At 32.2% G+C, this 10608-nt stretch overlaps 1 protein-coding gene across 1 annotated transcript; it reads right to left on the bottom strand.

The window, feature by feature from the left end:
• Positions 1–9445: 9445 nt before the first annotated feature.
• LOC116032338 (F-box protein At1g53790-like) lies at positions 9446–10408 on the bottom strand. The gene has a single exon (XM_031274838.1). The coding sequence runs from the start codon at positions 10406–10408 to the stop codon at positions 9446–9448; it is 963 nt and encodes a 320-aa protein (XP_031130698.1).
• Between the last annotated feature and the right edge of the window lie 200 nt (positions 10409–10608).

Below are 10608 nucleotides of genomic sequence, written 5' to 3'. Positions count from 1 at the left end.
ATTATATTATTAGGTATGCATCATAAAAAAAAACACCACTATGTATGTAAATATACACCACACAATGTTAGCAAATGCACCATTAGGGGCAGGGGAGTTATGGTGCATTATTTTAGGTGTGCGGTGTGTTTTATGGTGTTTTTGTGTATTTTCATTCTGGGTGCGTTTTCTAACATTGAGTGGTGCATTTTCTAACATTGAGTGGTGTGAACCGCACTAACGACACGGGAAGCCGCGACCACATTTGAATGTATTTCTATATATATATATATATACACACACACACACAAGTATTTGTCCCGCGCGATGCACAGACAAAAGTTTATAAGTATTGTTGTAATGTTATGATACTAAGCAGAATTACTTTTATTAAAAATGCAAGTATAACTATACAATGTAATATTTAATATTTTTAAAAATTTAATTATGTTATTATTATGTTGATTTGAAAGTTTATTGTTACTTGTATTATTATTTGAATTTGAATTTGAAATTGAAATAACCAATTTAATTATACTGCTATCGTATTTAAGAACATGCAAGAAATCTCCACCAAAAACTTATTCATTTGAAAAAGATTATTTATGTAAGAACTATGTTGATTTTATATCTAATTATATTCATCCTTTTTTATATATTTGGAGTCAAATTAATTATAATTGTAATAGAGTCAGTAGTATTTAAAAAATAATACAATTGAGGTTTAAAAGAATATATGTACACAAATTATATTAAATATAAAACTTTATTAACATTTGAATAACAAAGAATTATAAATCATAAATTATTAAAAATTTCTTGGTAAACAACGTTAGTAGTTGAAGTACAAATCAATGAAATCAGATTCAAGTCGCTACAAATCAACACACACACACACACACACACACACACACATATATATATATATAGGGTAAATTGCCATTTTGGTCCACTGACTATAAGGGTCCTATTAATTGTCATCCACGACTTTCAAAAGTGTTAATTGAATACCTTGACTATTCAATTTTTATCAATTTTGATCACTCTGACCAAATTGGCGGCCAAATTTCTCCTAACCGGGTCTGGTTTTGGCTAAATCAGACACAATTAAAAAGACGAATTTTCCCCTCAAATTAAGCATTAATTAGATAGTTAAGTTTTTCCGGCGAAATTTGACCTCCAATTTAGCCGAAGTGACCAAAATTGATAAAAATTGAATAGTCAAGGTATTCAATTAACACTTTTAGAAGTCGTGGACCGCAATTAACAGGAACCCTATAGTCAGTGGACCAAAGTGACAATTTACTCATATATATATTGCTTAATGGACCTTTAATATGTTAAATAAAAAAAGGCCCAAATTTCCTTTGTTTTCATAAGCCCAACCCATCTTACCTAGGCCCACGTATAAAAACAAAATCAAAATCCTAAATCCGACCACCAAACCTCATTTCAATTGTTATATATATATATATATATATAAACAAAAATAGGGATTTATAATTTTAGCAAAAATAGTCCCAACCGTAAAATTTGGTATGAAACAAAAGGGTTCGAATTTATTTATACAAAATAAATAAAAACAAAAAGAGGGTTTTCAATTTTAGATAGTATATAAACCCACCAAGAAAATAAAAGAACGAGAAGAAGAAGAAATTTAAGTTGTGTGTTTCACACTCTCTCCTTAAAATCAATTCGCTACTTCCCAATGGTGTCAGGAGCATTGTAGCATCAGTCTCCTAAGATAAATGGATTACAACTTTAGTGTTTGAACATTCACGCGTTATACCATTTGCGCCCGAAGTTAGTGGAACTTCGGACGCAGATGGTCCTGCATTTAAAAAAATAAAAAAGAAATTAAATAGCAAAATTTTAATTACAAAAATGCCAACACGTCACTATAGGCATTCCGTTGTTTCAACTCCGGACGCAAATTGTCTTATTTTTATGGTCATTTTTGTACTAGTGTTGCTTCAATTGATAGTCGAGTTGGGTAGTTGGTGTCTAGTTTTAGTCTCCAATACTTACTATTATTGTTTTCTCTTAATATATTGCTATCATTTGTACACTTAATACATGCATACGGTAAGAAATATGCCTTCTACCTTAGGACTTTTTATACAAATCAAAGGAGTCCGATTACTCTTAAAATTAAGATTAAAAGCACAAGTTCAAAACTACTAATTCACGACCCAGCCTTATACAAAAGTTGCGTATTCATTTTTTTTTTAAAGGTTTGTGTGCCAATTTTTTTGTTAATTTCGCAACCCTTTCGTTTAAGAAAAGGTAGTGATTAATATAATTTTTAAAAAATAAATTAATTAATTTTAACACCTTTAAAAAACAAACCAAGTACAGAATTGTGCAAAACCAACACAATAAACTATACAATATACTCTTCACAATAACACATAAATATACTCTAAACTTCTCAATTATCATCAGAATACTTACTATCAACACAATAATAACAATTGACACACATTTAAAATTGAAATCAAGAAAATTATTCAGCATGACACACACACAAAAAAAAAAAAAAGAAAAAAAGAAAAAAGAAACGTTCTCAAATTTCTACTCATATAAAAGAAGGAAACATTCTCAAATTATTGAAGTTAAAGCGTTCTCTCATCAGCAAGTATTGCGCTTGTCAACCCCAAATTAACCTACTCTTCTAACCCAAACTTCTCTTATCATTCAAACATTCTAACCTTACTACTCCAAAGAAAACACATTGTCCCTAGTCCCGTACATTCTAACATCCGTACCGCAAAGAATTGGAAATTCCTCAACTCCACCTACATCAAATTGTCTCCAAACCTCACTTTTCAAGTTACAAACCAAAATGGAAAATTGTTCACTATTTATACATAACAACACAATCTCCCCAGCATGGTTCGTAGTATAGCGCAAATATGTAGCATGAGTGTAGTTCGCAAAGTAGAACAAGAGCCAGTCTACCTCCATCGACTTGTAGCAATTCAAAATCTCTGCGAAGAGATTGATATTTTCCCGTAAATGGAACTAAATGATACTGCGGAACAAAATGATACTGCGATGATGATGAAACTTCGGCTGGAAATGGTATCAAAGAATAACTCTCAGACCCAACTTCAAATGCTACTATGTGGAAGCTAGGAGTGTCAGCTTTAGTCAGCCAGCTATAAGAATAGATAACGCCGTCAATGTAGACACTACTAATATTTGAATAGACATCAAAGGGGTGGGAAGAATATTTAATCTCCCTCCACGATTTATCAACTCCCACCGTCAAAATCCAATGCTTAAACTCTAAGTCTTGATCAAACATCCAGGCTGACATCAAAACCTTGTATCTTTTAGATTGTGACTCAAACCCCAACTACGCACAGGTTGAAGGTGGATGGGGGGAGTGGAATTGGATTCTTGGAAGGGACATACGCTGTCCCGTACTAACGTTGCAAACATCGACGTCTCCATTGGGTTTGGACAGACAAATCAGGCCGTTGGAGGAGGAGCGTAGAGAGCCTTTCCGAAAGGGTTGAGAGTCCAAGTAGGCGAGACGGTTGGCTTGGAGCATTCCCGGCCGCCGGGGGTTTTCTTCACTGAAATTTATTGTGTAATACGCAGGGAAGGGACGGGCGGAGATAGAGATGAGGATGCCCTCTCTATTGGGAAGTGTCAAGGACAAGCTGCGATGCATAACGCCAAAGGCATGATCAACTATGAGAGCGTAAAAGAATTTAGAAAGGCACCTGAATCGTACTATAGCTAGCGATTTAGCAGGGAGCTTGGACAGGATCTCGACGAGAATGTCTTGGGAAAGAAGATGAAAATTAGGAAGAGATATCGTTGATACACCCGCCGCCGTCTTCTCCGATGCGCCCATTGTAGCCAACAAGCTCATCGAGGGTTACGTTCGTAGGAGTTTGGGGGGTGTATTCAATCATGACTTTTGTATACTTTTAAAAACTTTTAAAATGATAGATTTTAATAAACTTTTATGGACTTTCATAGAGTCGTTCAAAACTTTTTAAAACTTTGTAAAACTTTATAAAAGTCTGTATAAAAAACTTGCATAAACTTTTATCAACTTTTTTATTTTATAAAGTCTACAAAAGCCATTAAAATTCTAAATTGAATACATCCTTACAAACTTTCATAAGCAATTCATAACAGTATTAAACACTAAAATTTATAGTTATAGAATTGTTCAAATATAATTATTTTTTCTTGAGAAATTTATATTTTTAAAAAATATATATAATTACTAGTTGCATAAAATAAAAAAAAATTAATAATATATATAAAAATTATATTTGATATACTACTAGGCATCAATCAAAGAGCTATTATTTGCAATAACAATATGGAACTGCTAACAACAAGGTGCTTCCTTTTGTAGCCTAAAATTGCTATTGCGAACAATAGTTCACTATTCGTAATAGCATGTTGTTAAAAAGAAAAAGAAAAATTATATTACGAATAAACATATGAATATTATGAAACATATAGTAACAATTGACGGTGATAGATAAAAAATTTACTTTGTTCATGTATTTAGGAGAAAAAGTTTAGAAGTTAGCTAGGGATAAAAAGTTCATAGAAAAAAATCAAAATATACAAGCAACAATGAAATAAAAATAATATTATTTTGAAGTTTTAGAGGAAGCTTGTAAAGTTTAGGAGAGAGAAAAAAATTGGTAGAGTTTAGGTATGAAGAAAATATAGGATAATGAAGAAAAAATAATTTATATAATTTAGGTATAAGGTTTATAAAGTTTAAAATTTTAAATAAGGAGAAAAAAATAGAGTTTAAAGAGAGAGAGAGAGAGAGAGAGAGAGAACCTTCAGAGTTGGTAGAAAGAAAATTTTGAAATCTTGGGGTTGGGGGTTGGATTTCAACTATTTATATTTGAGAAGGAAAAGTATATCAAAGTCCACAAAAGTTTTAAAATTAAAAAGTTCTTACAAATTCATAACTTTTTGAATACCACATGATTTTTAAAAACTCTTTAAAAGTTTTAATTGAATACCACGTGACTTTTAAAAACTCTTTAAAAATCTTGATCGAATACCGCATGACTTTTAAATACTCTCTAAAAGTTTGAATTGAATACCTCCAAACTTTTAAAGTTCATAAAAGTCATTAAAATTCTATGAAAGTCATGATTGAATACACCCCCTTAGAAAAACTCTTTAAAAATCTTGATCGAATACCGCATGACTTTTAAATACTCTTTAAAAGTTTGAATTGAATACCTCCAAACTTTTAAAGTTCATAAAAGTCATTAAAATTCTATGAAAGTCATGATTGAATACACCCCCTTAGGAGTTGTATTTTTATTTTTTTTTGAAAACCAACAAACCAAATATATTAAATTTCCACAATATCCAAGCGTGCCATACAAGAAACAAAACGAGGGATACAATCAAAATAATCCACAGCACCTATACACGAATCATCCAAAGATTTCTTCGCTATAGTATGCGCTAACATATTAGCTTCTCTCTTTACAAAACTAATAGAAACCAAATCTAATTGATCTAAAATAGATCGAATATCTTAATAATTAAACCAAAAAGACCACTACAGTTACCACCACCAACAGCACTCGTAACAACCTGCGCATCGGACTCCACAACAACCCGAATCCAACCCCTTTGCTTAACCCAACTCAAAGTTGTATTTAAGGTAAAGTTTTACTGATTGCGAATTGCTATGCAACCTAATCAATGTTGGACTCTAAATTTAAGATTTCCTAATTAATGATGGATTGGAGTAAAACAAAATAATTCTATATATTTTTATGTGATTGGTATGTTTCAAATCAACAACAACAACAAAAAAAAACAAAAAAAAAAAAAAAAAAAGAAAAAAACAAAAAACATTTAAATTTTCTTCCATTGATTAATCCCTTGTTTGTATTTGCATATAAAATAAAGGAAAAAAAAAACCAAACAATTTTTAAAAAGTTTCATTTATCTCTATTTTCGATGGCTACCTATTAATATCTCAACACAAAATCATTCATCTTCTCAACACTGGGTAGAATTCTTCTCCGGAATCTGTCAACAACTTCACGAACAAAACCATTATTACCTACAAGCCTCGAAAGCTCTTCAATTCAACATTCGATACATACTTTAACCCAAATAGTTGATTCCCTTCAAACACAATAGAAGTCCCAACACCACACAAATCACCCTATCCATGTCCATTTTCAGCTCTCTAATGCTGTTTCACGATCATTAAGAATTGAGCAATCCTATCCCCTTGTTTCTGCGCATGCATTAATTTATAAAGAAGATTAATCTTTCAAAGTTTGATGGCAAAGACGTTGTGCTTGGATTTTCTAGTCAGAAGATTTTTTGAGTATCATAATGTGCCTCATGAACAACATCTTTCTTAGCTTGTGTTTCATTTATGGTTCATAGTGAAGCTTCGCATGGGCTTTAACTTTGTCTTGCGGCCCACAACATTTCTAGGGATTTGTTGGGAACCCTTTTACTTGTATAAATTGTCATTGTTTTAGCATTACATACCATATCCAATTCTACTACAAAGCATCTTTTGTAATATTCTTACATCAATCTACGAAATATTACTACAATATTTTTCCCTTACCATTTTCCCTTTTTTATTTTTACGAACTAATATTCCTACACAGTGCCGGTCCAATAGTTTTATTGGCCCGAGGCAAGTGAAAGAAAAGGGCCCCAATTCGATATTTATTGGTTAACATAATTTTTTATAACTAAATTTTAAATGTTATATACGAGTACAAAAATACTAATGTCAATTAAATTGAAATAAAATTTAAAAAATTTCAATATTTTACAAATACAAGACTAATACAAAACTAATCATGATAAAAAACTTCTATTTGCTTTCCTAGATGCAAAGTCATCAATGACCCCTTCAAGACTAATATTGTCTAAGATATTATTCTCAATACACAACATTGTCAATTCATTTAATTACTGAAATGACTAATTATTCTCCTAATTACTAATTACATATAAATGCTAATTATTTTCCTAATTACATATATAAGGTAATATACATTATCCTTGTTGTAGGATCATCGCCAATCAATGGTGTATCAACTATACTCCAATGGTGCCAGGAGCGTTGTAGTGTTAGTCTCCTAAGATAAATGGATTACAACTTTAGTGTTTGAGCACTCAAACAAAAAGTCTGATGAACTAGAACAAAGAGCGAATACTTCCTATTATTTATTGAAGTGTTGGCAGAATATATTTCAAAAAATTAAAATAATATTTTAAGATGGAAGAGAGAAAATCAAAGGATTTTGAAGTTTCAGAAGTTAGGTAACCGGCCATCTGCCAAATCAAAAAAATTAATGTTTCTGGACGACATTTGTGCCTGCGATTTGCACCCATTGCTTATGTGAGACAGTCTCTTTGTTATACAATTCAAACTCCCTCTAAAAGGGTCTTGTATTTATCAAAGGCTACTTAGAAGCCTTCGCAACTCCATTTTCCAACTCGAATGGGCCTACTTAAAAAATCAATTTCTCATTCACCAATTATCTGTTTTGAGCGTATAATATATTGATTTCGAGGTCTCACTTCAAAATTAAAAATCTGAATCTACTTTGACTCGACCCAAATAAAAAATGAAACTCACATATATTTGTACCATAATATAGCCACTTAAATGTCATTTTATGCTTAAAAAGTTCTAACAATGACATCTTAGAGGTTTGGATGAAATTAGGAATCTAGCTACAAGTTTTACTAACTTATGCTTTTTGTTTGTAAAACGGTCTGCGAACAGGGTTGCCCATTTGTTAGCTCGGGAAGCCCTGTCTTTTTCTGACTGTTCGGACTGTTCTATGTTTCCTTTCCCTTCCATTGCTCGCGCTTTGAGCATGGATATTACTTAATATATCCCTCATTTTCCTTTCAAAAAAAAAAAAAGATGAAACAAACTTGCTTCAATTGATACTTGAGTTGGGTAGTTGGTGGTGTCTAGTTTTAGTCTCCAATACTTACTATTGTTGTTTTCTCTAAATATATTGCTACCATTTGTACACTTAATTAATACATGCATACGGTAAGAAATATGCCTTCTACCTTAGGACTTTTTATACAAACCAAAGGAGTCTGATTACTCTTAAAATTAAGATTAAAGGCACAAGTACAAAACTACTAATTTGTGACCCAATCTTATACAAAAAGTTGCAAAACTTTTTTTAAAGGGTATCCGTGACCCTTTCTTTTAAGAAAATGTCGTGAATAATATAATTTTTTTTAAAAATTAATTAATTAATTTTAACACCATTTAAAAAAAAAAATCATTACAAAATGATGCAAAACCTACCCAACAAACTATACAATATACTCTTCACAATAACACAGAAATATACTCTAAACTTCACAATTATCATCATAATACTTAGTATCAACACAATAATTATAATAATTGACTCACATTTAAAATTGAAATCAAGATTGTTTAACATGACAATATATCACCTAATATTGTACAATACTTAACTAATTAAGATAAAAGAGACATTTAATCTAAAAAAAAGTTACATGCACTCTTCCAAAAACGTATTTCATTCAAAAGTCTCAAATCTCATCTATTTTGTTGATAGAGTATGAATTTAACTATATATAGTTTTATTTAAATTTACCTACCTCATCTAAACAATCAATTGATAAATATTTTATCACAATCTCATGCATGTATAGGCGTATAGCAATACCTAACATATGAGTAATACTAATCATGTTAAAATGAGTAATAAATACTTCAATTCATATCATGTAGTGAAAAATACTAATCCAACAATTGTTCACTAAGTCATCCTATCCTGCACATGAAGTTTAGCAAGAATCCCAAAAATGGTTTTTTTTTTACCAATTGATCAGATTTTTTCTTAGGCATTATTGTTTTTTCAAACCTTTAGCTTTGAATAAAAGGGGTTTGCGTCAACCCACCTTTAGCTTTGAATAAACTAAGGGGTTTGCCTCAACCCCCTCCAAAGTTGGATATCCGTAGAGTGACAGTACTAATCATATTCATATTTAAAATTGTTGGGTTGATATGAGTGGCCATGCATTCTCATCATGCGAGGGACTTTGAACGCATTCTCGTATAGAAAAAGGTGCCTCCTACCTTTATGAATATGAATATAGGATAAGCATAAAGGTACCTCCTACTGTTATGATCAAATTAATGAAGTATAATTTCTAATATTGAAATTAATGAACAACCTTATACTAATATATGAAAAGGAAACATTCGCAAATTAATGAAGATAAGCGTTCTGTCATCAGCAAGGTTTGCTGTGAATTGGAGCCGTCATTTTGCCCAAATCTTTACAACAAATCAGACCGCGCTTGTCTAACCCCAAATTAAACCTACTTTTCTAACCCAAATTAAAGTTGTCTCATATTTCAAACATTCTAAATCATACTACTCCAAAGAAAACACATTGTCCATAATCCTTTACATTCTAACATCGGTAGGGCAAAGAATTGGAAATTCCTCAACTCCACCTACATCAAATTGTCTCCAAACCTCACTTTTCAAGTTACAAATCAAAATGAAAAACCGTTCTCTATTTATACATAACAACACAATCTCCGCATTATTATTCGTAGTATAGCGCAGGTATTCTACTTCCTTGATTGTTTTACTCTCTTCTAATGGAAGAGGCGCAGTAATCTTCTCCCATCTTTCCTTAGATTTCTCCCAAGTCCAAACATCCATGTAGCATAGGAGGCCTATTCTGCGAATTAAAACAATAGCCAGGCGACCTCCATCAACTTGTAGCAATGCAAAATCTCTGATAAGAGCTCGGCATTTTTCCCTAAATGGAGCTAAATAACCAACTAAAAGATACCAATGCGATGAAGAAACTTCAGCTAGAAATGGTATCAAAGAATAACTCTCAGACCCAACTTCAAATGCTACTATGTGGAGGCTAGGATGGTCAGCTTTAGTCAGCCAATTATAAGAATAGATAACACCGTCTATGTAGACACTACTAGTATCGGGATTGATAGGGCTGCCATAGCCATCAAAGGGGTGGGAAGAATAGTCGATCTCCCTCCATGATTTATCCACTCCCACAGTCAAAATCCAATGCTTATACTCGAAGCAAATGGACCGCCGATCAATCATCCTGGCTGATATCAAAACCTTGTATCTTTTAGATTGTGAATCGAACCCCAACAGCGGACAGGTTGAAAGCTGATGGGGGGAGTGGAATTGGATTCTTGGAAGGGAAATACGTTGTCCCGTACTAACGTTGCAAACAACGAAATCTCCATTGGGTCTGGACAGACAAATCAGACCATCGGAGGAGGAGCGTAAACGGCCTTTCTGAAAGGGTTCAGAGTCCAAGTAGTCCAAGTAGGAGAGACGATGTTGTTGGGAGGATTTGAACCATCCATGAACCTTTTTCATTTGCTATCACCTCTTATACTCAAGCCTTAAATTTCACTAGTACAAAAATGAGCAAAGAAATATGAATTTAGACTACCCGACTACCCTTCATCAAACAAGGGTAGTGTATTGTTAAAAAAAAAAAAAACGGTGACATAATTGTAAATAAATGGAAAAAAAAATTAAACTGCTACCCTTTCCAAACAAAAAGGTAGCTAGCG

The sequence above is a fragment of the Ipomoea triloba genome, chromosome 10, assembly GCF_003576645.1.
Source record: "Ipomoea triloba cultivar NCNSP0323 chromosome 10, ASM357664v1".
In the NCBI taxonomy this organism is placed as follows: Eukaryota; Viridiplantae; Streptophyta; class Magnoliopsida; order Solanales; family Convolvulaceae; genus Ipomoea; species Ipomoea triloba.
The sequence above is the reverse complement of the archived record's forward strand: the minus strand, read 5'-3'. Positions and strand labels throughout refer to the sequence as shown.

Excerpts from the sequence above, each read along its gene's own strand:
- LOC116032338 (XM_031274838.1), bottom strand. The coding sequence starts at position 10,408 with ATGAAAAAGGTTCATGGATGGTTCAAATCCTCCCAACAACATCGTCTC.